At 44.4% G+C, this 20331-nt stretch overlaps 1 protein-coding gene across 4 annotated transcripts in view; it reads left to right on the forward strand.

Annotated features, from left to right (window-relative positions):
- The window catches only part of MBOAT2 (membrane bound O-acyltransferase domain containing 2), a 111108-nt gene extending 90777 nt beyond the window's left edge, over nt 1-20331 (forward strand). For all 4 annotated transcript variants that reach the window (XM_029232521.1, XM_029232524.1, XM_029232522.1 and 1 more), the window contains 8 exons: nt 433-487; nt 5641-5824; nt 9920-10112; nt 10481-10584; nt 13203-13267; nt 14568-14700; nt 17338-17489; nt 20098-20331. In XM_029232521.1, coding sequence (XP_029088354.1) covers nt 433-487; nt 5641-5824; nt 9920-10112; nt 10481-10584; nt 13203-13267; nt 14568-14700; nt 17338-17489; nt 20098-20323 — 1112 coding nt within the window. In that variant the 3' untranslated portion in view covers nt 20324-20331. The remainder of the gene's footprint in view (nt 1-432; nt 488-5640; nt 5825-9919; nt 10113-10480; nt 10585-13202; nt 13268-14567; nt 14701-17337; nt 17490-20097) is intronic.

Raw genomic sequence — 20331 nt, forward strand, 5'->3', positions numbered from 1 at the left:
GAGTGAGGAAATCCTTCCTTGCTTTATACTGTCCATACCATTGAGGTTAGTCATTGGAATCGTCCAATAATAGAAACATTTTCATGCCTCCTTTTGAAAAGTCATTGCATTTACTATTAAATATGCTAGCATTGGGGAATTTTTAAATGTAATAATACTTTCCTTTAGGAAAGAGTCAGATTAGTTCCCTGACATGTGTTATTTATTTTGCCCAGAGCTGGATGTGTTTGGTTATATGATGGTCCTTTCACATGATTGAGCCTGTGTTGTAATGAGAAAGAAAGGGACTAGTTATACCAAATAGTTAGACCAAAATTGGGATTATAACCTGAATTTCGAATGAGGAAAGTAATGCAAGTGTGAATGGGAAGAAATACCATTCTTTTCTTGGGAGAAATCATAACTGATAAATTGCCTATTTTTATTTCTCAGGGATGTTTCGAAAGGATGAAGAGCTGACTCCGTCACAGAGAGGCTTAGCGGTAAGGTACGTGCCTTTAAATCGTCTCCTGCCGAGGTTCACGCTGTCCCTGCTGGGGACACACACTTACTCATGGCCAAGGCTAACTTGTCCTTCTAGAAGCTCTTAGTTCATGAAAACCAAACGATCCTCCGTCTGCACGCCTCCCGCCACAAAATCTGGCTGGGCTGGCCCTCCCTTCTAAGACTCCCATAGCACCTTGAGTATTTCATCATACAGCATGCACCTCCTGTGCACCACAAGGCATCTACGAAATCTTCTGTCTCTTCTGCGAGGCTCTGAGTTCCCTGAAGACAGGAAGATTGTTTGGTCTTCGTGTCGTAATTATGAGTCATAATCACAGCTACCATTTATAGACCAATGACCTGATGGCAGGTGCTGGGATTAGATGCGCTAATATAGCACAGAGATGCCATGTTTGGAAATAATGAAGAACCAGCAAGATGTTCTCATTGGTACTTGAGGGATTCATCTTGGGATAGCCTGCTGCTTGTTTACCGTGCATCCTCTGTGGACTCGTCTGAGGAATAGCTTCATTCCTCGGCAGGGCCTATCTTAATCTAATATAATCAGACGCCAGACACTCAATTTACCTAAAGAAAAACTTCCCCCAAGCACCTTGTTTCCTGTAAATCTGGAACTAATAATATATTCTTGGCTGTCAGAAGAATGAAATGGTTTGTGTAGTAGGAAGGCCCTACCCTAAGTGCTCACCTTTGATCCCAGGTAGTATGTCTTGAGGATCTTCTTATATTTTCCCCATCTTTAAAATGATTCTATTTTGATATTCACTATAGCCAGTCTTTATATATCAGCGAATATGCACTTGAATTTATTTAGCTGCTAAGAGGTTAGTTTGACCTGGGCTCTGTGATCTGTACGAGTCCTTGGTCCATCCCAGGAACCGCTGGTCAGGAGCCACTCAGCCCTGGTCCCCCCTTTCCCTCCCGCACGGCCACCTGGCAAGACCCCAAACCCGTTTACATTCAACTCTCCGCCTGCCCGAACGGCAGAAGAAGGCAGAGTGGAAAAACGTTGTCTTGCTGATTGGAGTGTTTCGGATTTGTTACCCCAGGTTTAAAACTACGGAGCTCAGTATTAACCACAGTTCCCCTGCCTCCTCCCCGCCGGCCACTCACTTTCTACCTGCTGCAGCATTGGGAACAGCGTCCTCCTTTGTCCCCCACTCCCAGCACCCCGTCCCCGACACGCACGTGGGATGGTGTTTGCTTTTTGGAGAAAATAAGGCAACTCTGCTTCATTCTGCGACCGCCAAACCTACTAGCCTGCCTGTGTCTTTAACAGAATACTCTCCTTTCCTTCCCAGTGCCACGTATACACCGCCTGCAGTCCAGCCCAAGGCCAACTTTTCACGTCAGCGCTGAGTCCAGTTGCTTCTTGAGTACAAAACTCAAGGATTTTGCTTCTTCAGTTATCCCATCTCATCTTGTGCATTGTCGCTCATCAATTTTTCCCCCTCTGTGGGCTCATTCCCACCAACTTAAAGGGAAAGGACTCCTTGACCTCACAGCCCCTTCCAGCTTCCACCTCATGACTCTCCACTCCTTTAGAGCAAGACTCCTTGAAGGATTTCTCTACTCTTACTTCCTCATCTCCTTTTCTCTCCCCAACCCACTGCAGTCAGGTTTCTGTCCTCGATGCTTGTCTGCCACCATTCTTTCAAGGTTGCTCTTCACCTTGGCAGATTTAATGGTCCGCCTCGGTCTGTAGGCCGCTCGACCTCTCAGCACCGCGTGACCCGTTGGCTCGCTCAGTCCGTGAAACACCTTCGCCGCTTACCATCCGGGCCACCACGTGCATCTCACCGTCCTCGTGCCTCACCGGCTGCTTCTCTTGGTCTCCTCTGCTGAATCCCTCTGCCTCACTGCGAAGTGTTCCTGTGCTGCTGGGCACATCCTTGGACTTTTCCGTCTTCTCCAGGCGATTGCTTGCCTTCCATTGGCCTTAATACCGTCCACGCATTTGAAGTCTCCTACGTTCATATCCCCATCCAGCCTCTGTCCTGGGCCCCGGCCTCGTAGGTCCACCTGCCATTGCAGCGTCCAGGCGTGGAGGGTAAACAGTGTCTCAGATGGAACCTGTTTGGAACAGAACTTCTGATTTCTGTGTCCCTTGTCCCGCACCCCAACCCCATCTGTTCTTCCACCGTTACTTCCCTCCCAGCTGCCTCGCTCTCTACCTGGTCCACTGACATCACCGCGGCCTAACCTCGCTCTCCACCTGGTCCACTGTCCGAGCTTTTCTGGCTGCTCTCCATTTTCTCTCCTGCCCACCCGGCAGCCAGAGATTCTTTTACTACGTATTGGATTATATTATCACCCTCTCCTGATGAAAACCCTCCCGTGGCTCCTCATGCCATCGAGAATAAACTAACAAAGGTCTGACGGCCGCCTGGCAGGTCCCACAGGAGCCGTAGCCTCCTTTCCTCCCTACTCAGCCCACCCGTCACTGCACAGCCCTCCCCTCCAGCACCCTGTAGCCCTTGGCCCTGCTTTACTTTCCTTCATCATATGTATCACTGTCTGATGTTTTATAATATATTTATTGAGATTGTCCCTCTCCCTGGCCCCCACTTGTCAGCTCCAGGAGGACAGACCTTCGTCTTCCTTATCATTACATTCCCATCTCCTCAACGGCAGTTTGCCCTGGGGTGCTTGTGGGCCCCAGGAGACATTTGCCAATGCCAGCGACATTTTTGGTTGTCACTGAAGGAGAGGGGTGGTGCTACTGACTTCTGCCGGGTCAAGGCCAGGGATGTGGCTAACGCCCTACAGTGCACAGGACGATCCCCTTCAACAAAGAAATATTGTCCCTAAATGTCAGTAACGCTGAGAAGCCCTAACCTGGGATGACACACAGTTGATATCAAATAAGTATTTATGGAATGAAGAACGAATCTTCCACTTGACGTCATAAATAGAGTACTACGGTTATACTTAGTTCTCGTTTCATAGCACGTAGTATAGTTATCTGCCTCTTTCCTAACATGACTTGTCATTTGTACGTCAGCAAGTTTCATGGTTCAGAATCATCTGTCCTTGAAAATTGTGATACATATTTGGACATGGTAAGATTGAGATGCGCCTTGACAACCTGGCATTGTTTTGGTCTTGAAATAAGTGGTGTTGGAAATGGGGCTCTGTTGCCTGAGCACAAGGGGCTCTTTGGCAGCTTTGTGACGACGGGGCACTCGTCCAGGTGTGCGAGGTGGTGAGAAGGCCCTCTGTTACATGGAAAGAACTACAAGAGAAAATCTGCCGAAACATTTTGCTCCCAATCACTTGTGAGCCCTCAAGAAAAATTACTTAATGTTCCAAAAACTTTTAAATGTAGAAAAGTAATTCAGGAAAAACTTTTTAAGGAGTTTTGGCTAAGGGGTGACCTAGCTGAGTGTCAGCTGGGCCAGAAGCACTGTTTTCTCTTTGTTTTATTTAATAAAAATATATGTGAGGGGGTTCCGTCGACTCCTCTTGGCCACAGAGACTGTGCTTTTTTAGGAGATCGCCTGTCACATTAGAGAGGAAGACAGGGCTGTAACACGTTCAAGAGCCTACTTACTCTCCCCGGGTGTAGTTGTGCTTTTATTTGTGGTAGTTTATAGCTGTCAGTGGATGGCAGACTTCACAGATGGAGCTGGTTTTAAAAAATAAAAAAAATACACTTCTCATGCGTTTACATGATAATATACATGGTCTGCATAATCTCCTACGTTATTAACTGGTTTTCTCCCGGTTACCTGCATTGAGAACCGGAATGCTTCGTACACTTTAGATACTGTGTGCCATTTGGACTGACCTGAGAGCAGTTGAATTAAAAATGTTTCAGTAGGGCTTCCCTGGTGGTGCACTGGTTGGGAGTCTGCCTGCCAATGCAGGGGACGTGGGTTCGAGCCCTGGTCCGGGAAGATCCCACATGCTGCGGAGCAACTAAGCCCGTGTGCCACAACTGCTGAGCCCACGTGCCACAACTACTGAAGCCTACACACCTAGAGCCCATGCTCCACAACAAGAGAAGCCACCGAAATGAGAAGCCCGTGCACTGCAACGAAGAGCAGCCCCCGCTCGCCGCAACTAGAGAAAGCCCGCGCGCAGCAACGAAGACCCGATGCAGCCAAAAATTAATTAAAAAAAAAAAGTTGCACAACATCCTTGATTCCTTTCTCCCTTACGCCGCACATCCGGTCCATCAGCAGACCCCCGGGGCTGTCCTGCCAGAATGCAGGCAGACACTGCTGCTCCGCGGCCCCAGCCCCGTCACCTCCCCCTGGAGGTCAGCGGCCTCCTGACTGGTCTTCCCCGTCCACCCTTCTCTGTCCACACCCAGGGGCTAGAGGGATTCTTTCAAAACATAGGTATTTTAAAAGCCGACCGTAGTTTTTCAGCACATTCAGAATAAAATCCAAGGTTCCCTCCGCGCCTTGCAAGGCAGGCCCCTCACCTCGGCTCGCTGACTCCTTCCCTGCCTCTCTGCCTGGCTCAGCCCACCCAGCCACACCGGGCTCCCTGCTGCTGGCCCTGCCCCCGGCTCAGGGCTTTTGCCCTCATCGTTCCCTCTGCCTGGAGCCCTTGTCCGGGACATTCACACAACTTGCACGTCTCCTGATCAGAGAGGCCTCCTCTGACTTATTAATATAACAAAATGCCCCCTTCTCCTTGCACGTAGCATCTCTGAAGTTACTTTATGTATTTTTTTTATTGTTTATTTTCTGCAACTGTTCTGTAAGCTCTGTGAATGCAGAATTCCTCTGTTTTATTTACTGTGGTATCTCTAGACCCTGGAGCGTGTGTGTAGTAGTCGGTGCACACGTAGATTTGTTAAATGAGTGAACGATTGACTAGTAAGAGATGATTCTTCCTGCCATATCTTGTCCTCCTTGGGTTTGTTTCATCATGAGGAGTTAGGTGGAAACCCTTCGTAGTTGCTCATAAAGACCTGTATGGAAACTCTTTTATCCAGAAATACTGTTGCGCATTCCTTCATCTTGCACCTTTAAATTCTCATTGTTTGGATGCAAATGAAAATCAAAGCTAGTTTTATTTTGGAAATGCTGAGAGAAGTGAGGTTGGAGAAGATCATTCCTGTCACATTTTCTGGAAGCGAACGTTCCCTCTCACATGTTGCATGTCTTTTCGTTGCAGACGCATGCCGAGCCTTCTGGAGTATTTAAGTTACAACTGTAACTTCATGGGAATCCTGGCAGGCCCACTCTGCTCTTACAAAGACTACATCACTTTCATCGAAGGCAGATCGTACCATGTGACACAATCAGGCGAACACGGAAAAGAAGAGATACAGTATGAAAAGACAGAGCCATCTCCAAATGTAAGGTCATGAGGTTCACCTGCAGCCTCTCTAACATGTATTGATTAGCCTTGTTTATTTCAAGATACTAATGTTTCCAAGTTTTGAGTTTACCCATCTTTTTCTTTAAAAACATTTTTCGAGGTAAATGACACTTCACACAGTACCTAGTGGTGATGCCTGGTAGAAGTACAATCATGACTGAAGAACAAAAATAAGGTTACTTTAAAAGCTGTGCTGCGTTCCTTAGTGAGGATAATGCTTTGTAGTCATGGAGTATTTTACGGAAAAGCCCATCTCGTGGATCTGCCCGAGCCTCATTTTCCAGGCTTTTTCCTTAGCTGTACCTTACGTCGCTCCTCATGCTGACCATTGCCAGTTGAAATCTTATGCCTGTTTAAAGGCCTACTTCAGATATCACCTTTTCCATAAAACCTTGTCCAGTTTTCACAATACAGAAGATAATAATAGTGACACTTTCCCAGCACTTTCAGCCCCTAGGACAGTCTTGCGAGGCAGACGCTTTATTCTCACGACTTCACGTATGAGGAGGCTGAGACTCAGAGGCTAAGTAATTTGACCAGGGTTTCCAGGGTGGCAGTGGGAGAACCGGAATCCAAGCCCAGGCGGTCTGAGCCTCACACCCGAATGTCATCTTTATTCCTTGGAACAACTGGTACTCCTTGTCCGGGGAGCCTGTGCGGCTCTGTGCAGGCCAAGTTCTGCTGGATTTGATCTGGTAGAATCTAAAGGTCCATAAGAAATAGGCCAGTCAACAAGTCTGTGAGACAAAAAGGTGGGGCTAGGGCTTCCCTGGTGGCGCAGTGGTTGAGAATCCGCCTGCCGATGCAGGGGACACGGGTTCGTGCCCCGGTCCGGGAAGATACCACATGCCACGGAGCGGCTGGGCCCGTGAGCCATGGCCGCTGAGCCTGCGCGTCTGGAGCCTGTGCCCCGCAACAAGAGAGGCCGCGATAGTGAGAGGCCCGCACACCGCGATGAAGAGTGGCCCCCGCTCGCCACAACTAGAAAAAGCCCTCGCACAGAAACGAAGACCCAACACAACCATAAATAAATAAATAAATAAATTTTAAAAAAAAAAAAAAAAAGGTGGGGCTAGTATGCTTTCTCTGAATGTGGGGTTTGGAGCAGAGGACCAGCTCCTTTCTAAGTTATTATGAAACAAAGAGTGAATGAAGACGTGCACTCATTTGCAAAATCCCTCGTATTTTCTCTTTCGTGCCATGCAACTCATTGTGTTTTACACCAAAAAGATGCTCTCGTCTTCACAGTTTCCGTTAACTGGCCAAGTGTTAACTGATAAATGCCAGCTCAAACTGGGACGAGAAACTGGGTATATTCAGATCTCTTCGCTGACTGTTTTGTGTCAGGCTGACCACTTAACCCTTTAGAGGCCTCACTGCCGTAGGCGGAACTCAAGGTCATTATAGACAGCTTCGATATCCCAGAGGTTTATTCTAGAATACTGGGAAGAGAATGAAATTAGGAATTTAGGAAATCCCTAGTAAGGAATTTAGGAATCTAGAAATTCCTAACTAGGAAATTAGGAAGTAAGATGCTAGACTTAATTTTGTAAAATGCTGGAAAAATACCAAGTGCAACAAATATATAAGTAGTGGTAAATCAAACCCAACAAAAAACAGTGCAAATTTGTGTATTACTTCTGTCACCTCACTCTGAATTTTTATGGGATTTGCTCTTAGAAAACATCACTTTCCTCCTTCAGGTCATGGACATCATAAATAAGAGATTGTTGACAATAGCAAGTACTCTTCATATATTATCTCACTGTTTTAGTATATTTTAAATTTAAATTCCATATGTACATAGTTCACACAAACAGTGGTAGTTATTTACAGATCACTTAAAGGCACTTAGAAACTCTTTGTGTTATGAGTGGGGTGTGTAGACTCTTTGAATCCAAAGTGGGTCAGTCAGGTACCCAGAGGCCCATTTGTTGGGGGCCTCCCAATTGTCTTTATCTGCGTTAGTTAAGATACAGGTTTGGCTGCTGAACCAAGGACCAAAATAACAGGAGGTTAAACAAGGTGGAAGTTTATTCTTCTCTTACAGGACAGCTCAAGTGTCAGCGGTCCATGGGTAATATGGCAGCTCCACGGGCGGGGGATCCAAGCTCCCGTTTTGGCCATCCTTAGGGCGTTTCCCTCATCCTCATGGTCTGAGGATGGTTTGCCACAGAAGTTGTCCATGTTACTTGTGACCCCATAGCTACACTCAACTGCAAAGGAGGCTGTGACGTGTGGTCTTTAGCTAGACTTCACCGTGCCCAAATAGAAAATCCATTGCTATGTAAGAAGCGGGGCACGTCTCCTGGGGGACACCTGTCAGTCTCTGCTGTGATGCCGGTAGGTCTTTTCTCTGAGGCTGTTTGGTTTCTTGAGTGCGGGCTTCTCCCGTCTTCTGCCCCGGGTGTTCAGACTTGACTGCTGGTCTCTGGAGCTGGGAGGGAGGGGCTGCGGACATCGCCTCCCGGGATGCATCCACCACGGGCTCGACATTCATTCCAGCCCCACTCTGGACCCGTGTCCTGAAGCCTGGCTCTTTTCTGGTTAGGCTTCCCTGAGAGCTAACTTCTGGCCTCCTGCCAGTGTGGGGGAGAGGAGGCTGAGGGAACTGGGGTTACACCTGGCTTCCCAGCTTCAGGCCCCCTCACCCCTGCCTTTCAGAGTTCCTGATCCCGCATTGACTGAGCTTTCTGGGGGACTCTCGTTGGTGTGTGTGCCAGCTGGTAGTTGAGATCAGGTATATGTTACTTTAACTTGTTTTAAACTGAGACCTGGAAACTAGTGTGTACAGTCTAATGGCCACAGTACTTCTCACTATGTTACTCAAGTGCTGTATCCGAGTTTTAGGTTCACATATGAGGTCATTCGGTTCATCTCACTTCATTTATAATTATAATTTTTCCCTAATTACCTGTTGCAAATTCAGATGTGTAGGTTAGATATTTTGGAGGTAGGAGTGAAGAAAAGGCAGCCTTACTTTACTGGAGGAAGCTTTGAAAGACGACCAGGAAAATGAGAATAAGAACAGTTGCAGCGAAGAGCCCTTGACCTTCCAGCGCCTCCTGACAGTAAATAAAGATTTTTCGAAAGTGCAGGAATCAGGCATGTGCTCTGACTCTCGCCTTTGAGCCTTTCTTTTTGGCCCCGTTACAGAAAGTGTTAACTATGGGTGTTCATCTGCAAATAACTGTAGTTAATTGGAATATTATTTAATTTAATATTAGTTATTAATTAAATTAATAATTTAATATTAGTTAATTGGAATATTATTTGATTACTGTGCAGGACACTAAATCCAAGTATTTCGCTACATTCCTTCATCTGGATCCAGCCTTTTCTTTCCTCTGTTTCTTTACCTCTGTAGCCTGTATAATCTCCTTTATATTGAATCAGATTGAAATAGTCTAGCCTACTGAAAACATAAAAACACCATGAGTTGGTGTTTTTCAAGGTAATTGAACCTTACCAGAATAAAGATTATCCCTTTCTTTCCATCAGAATCTTTATGCAGATCTTTTTGTTTTCTTGGGTGTGGCGCTTTTGGTTTTATCATTTGAACAAAATTGCTTTAAAGAACTTTCAGGTTTAAAGAAACGTGAAAGTTGTTTATTGTAAAAATAGTTTTCCATGAAATACCTAGAATTTGGAAAGTAGGGAAAAAGCACAATGGAAAAAATAAGCCACGTATGTGTGTGTGTGTGTGTGTGTGTGTGTGTGTGTGTGTGTGTGTAGTCACGTAAAATCCACTACCAAAACTTATTAATGTTAACATTTTTACGTAGTCACCCTCTACACCTGTGTTTGCTTTCAGTTTTTCTAAGTTTACTGAAAGTCCTGAAAATACACATTGGGGTTTCTAGTGTGATTTGAGCCATAACCTAGAGGCAGTCATTAGACATAAGGCTTCATGTGTTCATACTGAGACAGTGGCGGCTTTAAATGCTGAGCACGCCTGAGTTCAGGATTTTGGATGGAGTTACAGGGTTAATACTGCCTTCAGGAGGAGTTATGTGGCAATAATACGTAAATACGTATCGATTAAGTTTATGAAGTCTTGTCTTGCTTTCAGATGGCAGTTATTCAGAAGCTCTTAGTCTGCGGACTTTCCTTGTTATTTCACTTGACCGTCTCTAAGACATTACCTGTGGAGTATAACATTGATGAGCATTTTCAAGCTACAGCTTCATGGCCGACCAAGGTTATCTATCTATACGTCTCTCTTTTGGCTGCCAGACCGAAATACTATTTTGCATGGACGTTAGGTAAGTGACACGTGAATAAACCTTCGTGTCAATGTGTGGAAGTATAAATCTTACCCTGGTGATAGCTGGGAGAGTACCCTCTTGAGAATATATAGTTCAAGACCAATGAGAAAAACTAGGGTCATCTATTCAGGAGAAGCAAACCTTACAGTTCATGTCCTACATATAAGGATAGATCCTAAAAACTGTTAGGAGAGCCTAAAAACTGGATCAAGGCCCATTTTATTATAATATCATATAAAAATGAGAATGAATCTACTTTGTTTAAGAATTAAAGATGATAGTATATGATAACATACATCTTCTGGGAGAACATAGTAGTTTGTTACATAGGTTTGAAATAGTTTCCTTTCCTTTGTGTATTACAGCTGATGCTATCAATAATGCGGCAGGCTTTGGATTCAGAGGATATGACAAAAATGGAGCAGCTCGTTGGGACTTAATTTCCAATCTGAGAATTCAGCAAATAGAGGTTAGTAAATCATTAAGATGTTGGTTACCATATGACACTTTAAGTAGTATAATTTGCCTTCATAGGTTATGATGTGATGTCCCAAGAGTGGTACTGAAAGATTTGTAATAATAATACTCATTCTTTCAATCAGCCAATATTTATTGGTCGTCAACCATGTGCCCCAGGCCCTGGGGAGCCGGTGAATAAGATCAGTACAATCTGGGCCCTCCTGGAACTTTAATCTAGTGGGGGTTCCAGGGATACAGAAAGATTGGCTGTGATCAGAGAGGTATAGGGCGTTTCTAAGATAGGAGGCCAGCTTAGACTAGTGAGGTGATTGAGTGTGTGTGTGTGTGTGTGTGTGTGTGTGTGTGTGTGTGTGTTAGGAGGATGGGGCTATGTCAGGCAGAAGGCGTCACCCTCCTGAGACAGTGACCTTTTAGGAGGGTGCTGTGTAGGTCCAGCATGATGGTGACCTCAACCAGGGTAGTGGCAGTGGGGCTGGAAAGACATAAACACACTGGACGCTGTTTAAGAGACTCAGCAGAACTTGGTGATACACTGGAATCAGCAAGAGAGAACGAGTTATGAATCATGCCCAGAGGTCTGGTTTAGACCGCTGTGTTCACCGTGGTACCTTTCACTGGGGTAAGGAGCAAGGAGAAGGCTCAGGTTTGAAGGGAAAGGTGGTCTGTTCAAATGTCAGACTTACCCGAGTGGTCCAGCAGGCCAGCGAATGCTGAGGCATGGGCCGAGATTGTAATTTGGGAACTATCACACTTCAGGTTTTGGGAGGAACCACGAGAGTAGTCATGAGGGACACTGAGGCGGTGGGAAGAGACGAGAGCCCCCAAAGGAGCCCCCATCTTACAGGCCAGGCAAAGGAAGGCATGCGGGAGGGGGTAGCTGGAGAGAAGAGAGGAAAACCAAGAGCAGGCATTGCTCTGCAAGCCTGTGTAAGGGGCTGTTCCCGATGGGAGAAGTTACCAGAACTTTGGGTGAGAGGCTGACCGGGAACGAATAGTGAGCGGAGCAGCTGGACCCACTGCTGGACCTTGGCACCTGCAGTTGTGGGACCACAGGAAATACAGGCCTGATCAGGGCTCTAGATCCTTCTGCTGTTAGAAGGGACCCAGAAGATAGAGAAGTAAGTTAGACACCAGGGCCAGAAGCGGGGAGTGCCACAGGACCAGTGACCCGATTTCCCGCACAAATGCATGGCATGGGAAAAGTGGGGGGCAGAGAGGGGCTGTTACACATTAAAAGAGACATCAGCCAGACGTGCCATATGTTTGGATCCTGACTGACCCCACCAACTGGAAAACCATGTTTTTGAACCGTCAGGGGTATTTGAATACAAAATGGATATTGGATGATATTAAAGAATTGTTGTTAATTTGGTTAGATCTGGTCATAGTTTTTTTTTTTTTTTAATTTATTTTTAAATTTTATTTTGGTAACATTTTTTAAAATTATTCTTATTCTTTTTTTAAAAAGTATTTATTTATTTGGCTGGGCCAGTGTTAGCCGCGGCCTGTGGGCTCCTTAGTTGCGGCATGCGAACTCTTAGTTGCGGCACATGGGATCCAGTTCCCTGACCGGGGATTGATCCTGAGCCCCCTGCGTGGTGGGAGCGCGGAGTCTCAACCACTGGACCCCCAGGGAAGTCCCTGATCATAGTTTTTTTTTAAAGGTCCCTATTTATTGGACATAAATTCTGAACTATTTACAGGTGAAATAAGATGTCTGGTATTTGCTTTGAAATACTCTTAACGGTGTCAGTAATAAAATGGGGAAGGACAGGCGAAAATGGATAATTGTGGAAATTGGGTGATGAATATATGGCCGTGTTTTAACGTTTTGTTCATTATTGCCAACTAAGGAGCTTTTGAGACTTTTTTTTTTCCTAATCAGGCCCCATGAAATTTTAATATCACAGATATATTGTATATCTCTTTATATCCTATATGTATATATGTGCCTTATTCATAAAAGAGTAAGATTTTTTGCCTCTTAAGAAGTTTTCATCCTCAGATTTTGACGAGAGCAGTAAATAACGGACCAGAGAATCTAAAGTGGTGAGAAGTGCAGAGCCAAGGAGGGATGGTTACACAGGGAAGGAGTAGCGGCCAGGAGACCAGAGCTTCCCTCTGAGATCGGAGGGTGGCATTAGTGGGGGAAGCTTGAGTGAGGCACTGGAAAGGTAGGAAGATGTGCAGACCACTCCTCCAGGGGAAGCAGGTCCTGGGAGGCCAAGACTCCTAGTAGCCGGAGAGGGAGGCACTGAAGGAAGTGAGGCTGCACCTGATGGGGCGCCCAGTCCGGCCCCCAGTGAACGGCCACTGAAAGGTCACTCACCTGCTCCATCAGGAGTGTCTTTGGGATAATTCCTTGACAACCCCTGTAAGTGTTAACACACAGGAGAAAATGGTGAGAATCCATTTACCGCACAGATGTTCCCTCCAGTAACTCCTTTTATAGAATGATGCTACTCTATTAGAAAAAACGGTGTTAAGGAAAGAGATCGTACACTACCATCATTGTCAAGTAATGTACTCTTAGCACAGTAAGATGTTACTTACCTTTAAAGCTTCATTATTTTGTCGGCCAAAGAAGAAAGTTCCTTTGTTTTTCAGATGTCAACAAGTTTCAAGATGTTTCTTGATAATTGGAATATTCAGACAGCTCTTTGGCTCAAAAGGTAAGCTCCCTCAAGAACCGTCATCAGCTGAGCGTTGGCCTCTTTTTTTTTTTTTTTTTTTTTTGACCTCTAGTTCTTGAGGCTGAGCTTCACTGGGTTCACATTCTTAACTAAATTAAATTAACGCTGTGACCTTGTGTTAACTGGGAAACAGAGTTAAGCAGGGTGCTACCAGGTCAGAGAACTATTTAGACGTGAGTCATGAATGTAGCCACCACTGACCTCGTAGCCTGCCTTGAGAGGTGCCCACCAAGGTTTGAGATCACCAGTATGTCCCTCATTCATGGGAGATTTGGCCGAACAAAAATGCCTACACAGCCACCGTACGTATGCCCTAGATTTTGCACAACGCTTCCAGTTTTAAAATACTTCAGGACAACAGACCTTTATATGTTGGGCACAGGACGCAGAGACCCAGCCTCTGCAGTGGCAGGTCACCATCTTGGTACAAACTCGGCAGTCATCTCCATGTGCTGCCCCCTGTCGTGAGGATGATGAGAGAGTGAGTGGGAAGCGTGCGAGAATGAGGGGCAAAGAGGCGCCTGTGCTGAGAATTATGAGAATTATGTCACGTGCACACGGGGAAGGCAGAGGACCGATTACAAAAGACGGAGTTAGGACACCGCGCAGAAGCTCCCAGTGGTCCTTTCTCCTTGTTCTTGATGGGACACACTGCCCGATCTTGAGTTTATTTCATAAAAGACTGCTCCTGTGATGGGAGGGCTCTAAGCACCGTTCTGTGTAAAGAAGCCTTCTTTTGTCATGTCCTTTACTCATGACAAGTTCAATCCCTTTACTTCTTGAAATATCCAAAACACATTATCATTGCTTCATGGTGCCTTGCAGTCTCCCCAATGGGTGCAGATTTTCCGAGCTAACCTGTTGTGTTATTTTTTGTTGTTATATTTTAAATTTGATACCTTAGGAAAATCTTATTTTCATCTGAGTTCTCTACCTGTGACAGGAAAACTTTACACTGAGCACAGCCTACTTCCCAGAAGACTATTGTTAGATCAGTTGAAAGTTCTAAATGTTACTAAAGAAAATAATAAAATAATGTAAAATAAAAATAACTTTTATATTTGTTAAAGTTCTTCTGTACATAGTATGGACTCCCAAACACTAGAAATGATCATTTTGGCCATTACGTGTACCAGTGAAAAGATGGAAATGAAATTTCTTTTCATTAATCTGATCCCTAATAGCCATAGCCTCCATTTTCCTAGCTCCTGACCAGGAACAAGAGTGATCGTTGTGGACTTGATAAGTTCTAATCACTCATGTTTTCCATGGTTTCCAGGGTGTGTTATGAGCGCACCTCCTCGAGTCCAACCATCCAGACGTTCATCCTCTCTGCCATTTGGCATGGGGTGTACCCGGGCTATTACCTGACTTTTCTCACGGGAGTGGTGATGACGCTGGCAGCGCGAGCTGTGAGTATGAGTTCCTTCTCATCCTGCAGTGCTGGTCACGTGACCTGGTGTCAAAGGCCCAGTGAGCCTCTTACCTACCGGGCAGCCTTGCTCCTCTGGCCGGGTCAGTGCTGCAAGCTGGCTGGGAGGTGCGCCTGGCATGTGTGTTGAGTGTGCCTCGCGGGCTGCGCGCTCGGCTCATCTGAGAGGAAGGCCTGGCCCACAGAGGCCTCCACACCATGTTCCTCGTTGTCACAGAATCTTCGGAAGGATTGCTGAAAACTGGGTGAAATAGAGATGACCAGACGAGTAGGTTTATTTTAGAGATGTTTCCTGAAAACTACAGCCTTTGAGTCCTCTTTTAGATGAAGAGGGGACCGCGGCCAGGCCTAGATAACGTGGACGGGCCATTCCCCATGGCGGACACCAGCGCGAAGCAGGCCGCGGGTCTGTAGGGTATTTGAGACCTAGTGTATTATCTGGGAAACAGTTGAGGAATTAGGCTGGTGGCATGGGAAAGAAGGGGGGCAGTTTAGTGTAAGTCCTTGGAAGTCAATCGGAGGAAAGTGACGTGACCAACAGTGTTTGAACAAGCTTCTTACGTCACTTACACGTGAGGTGGCCTCATTTAACAAACGAGCAGGTGTTTACTGTATTCAGTTTTAAGGCACCTTGGAGACATATGAGGCAAATGTCAAGAAGTGTTAACTAAAGGCTATTCTTCTGTGGTTTGTAGTCTAGGGGCATAAGGTGTATGTATGTATGTGTGTAGGTACCTGTCTGTATGTGGGGGGGGGGTGTGTGGGTACATATACCACAAGGCATATATGATAGATTCCATCGCTTTTATGGATAGTAAGTACCATAGGTGTTTAGAGGGAAGGAGATCCTTTTTGGTTGGGTTGACTAGAGGTGGCCCCAGTAGGAAAGTGTGCTTGGATTTGGGCTTTGAATGATGAGTTATTTCAGTAGTGACTGAAGCGTAATGGGGGAAGAAAATGCCTTTCTAGGTGTAGAAATGACGTTAGCAAAACCACGTTAGGAAGTGTGTGGTGTATGTGGGAATGACGAGCAAATCTGGTTGAAGCAGAGCCTTCATGTATGTCTAAAGGGTGGATGATTCTGGAAAGGAAGAGGGCAGGGGCGGGGTGGGGCTGGAGAGAGAGGAAGAGGCCAATAATAGAAGAACTTGAACAGCAAACTGGGGAAGAGCCTAATCCTCATTCTGTCCCACATCAAGGAGTCAGGGAAGGTGGGTGAGGGTGGAGATGGGATGCTGAGAGCCATGCCTTGGGAAATGGATTTGCCCCGGTGGACAGAAGGGGAGAGAGTGCAGGTAGCTTTTGCCGCCTTCAGCAAGGCAGGAAACCTGGGTAGCATCCTGCCAGTAAGAGTGCTGGTCTGTGTGTGGAAGAGCCACTAACCTCAGACTGCATCCCCTCTGAAGAACTCGCGTGGCATCTCAGAGCAGGGCCACGTTTCACCTATAACAATATTAGGTGAAAAAAGCGGGGACACAAGAGAAAAAAAATAGTGTTTGGTTAAGTCTGCACATTTCAAAATTGAAATGTTTTGACTGTTTTAGAAGCTAAAAAGTATTAAAATAGTGGTTATTAGAAAGCACTTTTTTCCTGAGAAGCCCTTCCCAATTTCCCCTAATGAATGATGTGTGTAATTGCCATTCATTTTAATAAGCGCTCTTTGACCTAAGCTCAGTGTATAATAGCTGTCTTTCACAAATGCAGAGGTTAAAGAAGAGGAAGGATGTCTCCTTTCATTGTAGTAGAAAAACTGATCACGGAGTGAACCTTATTTACGTATAGGCAGACATTGCAGATTCGGTTCCAGACCACGGCAATAAAGTGAATATTGCAGTAAAGGGAGTCACACGAATTTTTCTGGTTTCCCAGTTCACATAAAAGTTATGTTTACACTATTGTGTAGTCTAAGGGTGCAATAACATTATGTCTAAGTATACGTACCTTAATTAAAAAATACGTTATTGCTAAAAAATGCTAACCATCACCTAAGCCTTCAGCAAGTCACAGTAATAACATCAGAGGTCGTTGATCACACAACACCATTACAAATATAATAATAATGAAAATGTTTGAAGTATTACAAGAATTACCAAAATGTGACACAGAGTCAAGAAGTGAGCAAATGCTGTTGGAAGAATGGCTCCAGTAGACTCGCTCGACACAGGGCTGCCACACACCTTCAGTTTGTAAAATCGGCAGTATCTGCGAAGCATGATAAAGTGAAGCACGATAAAATGAGGTGTGCCTGTACTATAGTTTACAAAATATGATTTAAGGAGCTCTAGGAAGTGTAATTTTTAACTCCCGGGGGGGAACTTTTAATTTTAATACCACTTCAAATCTACAGAAAAATTGCCAAGAACTCCTATACGCACGCCCTTTACCCAGATTCACACATTTTCCTCACGTGCTTCCCCATGCACTCTCCGTATTTTTTATACATACGTGTATTAGTTTTTTCTGAACCAGATCCAGCTTTTCCCATAGTAACAGTATCATTTTAGATGCCCACCAGCAACGTACGTGAGTTTCGCTTATTCCACATCCTTGAAACAGTTGATATAGTCAGTGTAATTTTATAAGCAATGTTAAAGGTAAATATTTTTGTTTATTTCAGGTGAGAAATAACTTTAGGCATCATTTCATCGAACCTCCCCAACTTAAATTATTGTATGATGTCATAACATGGATAGCAACTCAGATAGCAATAAGTTACACAGTTGTGCCATTCGTTCTTCTTTCTATAAAACCATCATTCATGTTTTACAGGTAAGTGTTACTCTTAAAAATATGCCATCGGAAATTTAAAAAAAATTTTTAATTGAAATATAGTTGATTTACAATGTTGTGTTTGTTTCAGGTGTGTAGCAAAGTGATTCAGTTATTTACGTATGTATGTATGTGTGTGTGTGTGTGTGTGTGTGTGTGTGTGTGTGTGTATATATTCTTTTTTAGATTCTTTTCCATTGTAGGTTATTACAAGATACTGAGTACTCTGTGCTGTACAGTAGGTCTTTGTTGTTTACCTATTTTATACATAGTAGTGTATATATTTTAATCCCAAGCTCCTAATTTATCCCTCTCCCACCCTTTCTCCTGAGGTAACCATAGGTTTGTTTTCTGTGTATGTGAGTCTATTTCTGTTTTGTGAATAAGTTCCTTTGTATCATTTTATTTTATTTTATTTATTTTTCATTTTAATTTATTTTTAAAAGAAAGCTTCTTGCTCTTGGGTAGAATAGAAAAATAGTACCCTAGCTTGTTTTCTGCAGTTAACTGCATTGTCAGTTACTTTAAAATCTTAAACCAAGCAGTCACAAGTTTATTTATGGAATGATTAACGCCACTCAGACCTCAGATGAGAGTGTGATTTACAGCGAGGAGTATCAGCTGGGTAACCCTTGCTTCAGATCTCAAAGGTTACACTGGGCAGTAGGGCTCTTCTTCCTACACTTGGATGTGAACTAGATGATTGTGGTGGTCATTTCACGATATATACATATATCGAATCATTATGTTGTACATCTGAAACTAATAATGTTATATGTCAGTTATATCTCAATTAAAAAAAGAGAGAGACTTCAGACTAGCTTTGGCCCACAAGCCGTAGTTTGCTCACCCCTGCTCGAGAGCCAAGGCTTAAGAGTTTATTTGTTAAAGCGGAGGCTTAAAAGTCACTGGGGATATTTTAGGGACGGGAGTAAAATATATCCTCTGACAGTCACCAGTAACGGTTGGTAAAGTCCGTGGAACATGAGTTCAGCTATAAGGGCTGCTAACTCCCAAAGGAAAGGAAAACTTAAAAAAGATGAACAATAATGAATATGATGAAGCAGTTAAAAAACAGCATAGCTTGTTCTTTATAACGAATTATTAATTCTCTTCATTTCTTCAGTCAAAAGATAATAAATTACTTGCATTTCATTTATTGGTTCCCTTTTCACTCTTTTATATTTCATTGGTACTTTTTCATCTCTACATGATAGAAATTACTGTTTTTGTTGTGTTTTTTTTGGCGGTACGCGGGCCTCTCACTGTTGTGGCCTCTCCCGTTGCGGAGCACAGGCTCCGGACGCGCATGCTCAGCGGCCATGGCTCACGGGCCCAGCCGCTCTGCGGCATGTGGGATCCTCCCGGACCGGGGCACGAACCCGCGTCCCCTGCATCGGCAGGCGGACTCCCAACCACTGCACCACCAGGGAAGCCCCAGAAATTATTGTTTTGGATTCCATATTTTGTTTATCTGTTTATCTTCTCTCCCTCCCCCACCAAATTCCATTCCCCCCATAGTAGATAGTGGCATCTTTGAGATCAAAAACTATTTCCCATTACCCTAGCATTTAGAACGACAGCACAGAGTCATAATAATCATACAGGAAGACATAAGTAACTCCTACTACAGTGTCCTTTTGAACAGAATTATTACATATGTCTGAATGTGACTGAGCTATTGGTTGGATTTTCTGTCTCACGTACTTTGTTCACAGGCACGGGCACTTACAGCTATAGAACCAGGAGGTCACATTTGGTTTATATTTAATTTGAGGCATGATACTTCTAATAATATCTTTAATAATGTGACCTTTATTTTGTGACCTTTATTTTGTAACCATCAAGAAGCAATATTGCTTATCTATTACTCACATCATTGGAATATTTGTAACTTAATTAGGGACAGTAAATAGCAGGCAAGGCTATTACTGTCCCTTTACTACCTCCATACTTTGCTCAATATTTGATTCTATGGATTTGAGAGTTTTTTTTCAGATCTCTGCAGCTATTAATAAGTACATTTTTGTTTTTGTTCTACTTAGTCCTGGCCTTATGACCTTTACAAAGGAATGCAATATGATATCTAGTATGAGTGCTTTATAAATACCCACTGGCATACATGGTTAGAGTTTCATCTAAGGGGGATGGGTAAAAGAATAGTGTAGGGCTTCCCTGGTGGCGCAGTGGTTGGGAATCCACCTGCCAATGCAGGGTACACGGGTTCGAGCCCTGGTCCGGGTAGATCTCACATGCCACGGAACACCTAAGCCCGTGCACCACAACTACTGAGCCTGCTCTCTAGAGCCCGCAAGCCACAACTACTGAGCCCACACGCCACAGCTGCTGAAGCCCGCACGCCTAGAGCCCGTGCTCCACAACAAGAGAAGCCCCCGCAACGAGAAGCCCGTCGACACAACTGGAGAAAGCCCACGCGCAGCAACGAAGACCCAGTGCAGCCAAAAATAAATAAATTAAAAAAAAAAAAGAATAGTGTAGTAAATATACACATCCTAGGTGGGGCTTGTGACATTTTGACAAATGTCAAATTAAGTCTTGTTAATTATCAGAGTTTAATAAAGTAAAGTTTTCCTTTTTTTTTTTTTAGCTCCTGGTATTACAGCCTTCACTCTGCTGGTATCTTAGTATTATTGTTGTTACCGGTGAAAAAAACTCAAAGAGGAAAGAATACACATGAAAACGTTCAGCTGTCACGATCCAAAAAGTTTGATGAAAGAGGAAATTCTTTGGGACAGAATAGTTTTTCCACAACAAACAATGTTTGCAATCAGAATCAAGAACTAGCCTCTAGACATTCATCATTAAAGCAATGACGGGGAAA

Source organism: Monodon monoceros, unplaced genomic scaffold, assembly GCF_005190385.1.
Source record: "Monodon monoceros isolate NGI ecotype Baffin Bay Population unplaced genomic scaffold, NGI_Narwhal_1 Super_Scaffold_19, whole genome shotgun sequence".
NCBI classification, from domain to species: Eukaryota; Metazoa; Chordata; class Mammalia; order Artiodactyla; family Monodontidae; genus Monodon; species Monodon monoceros.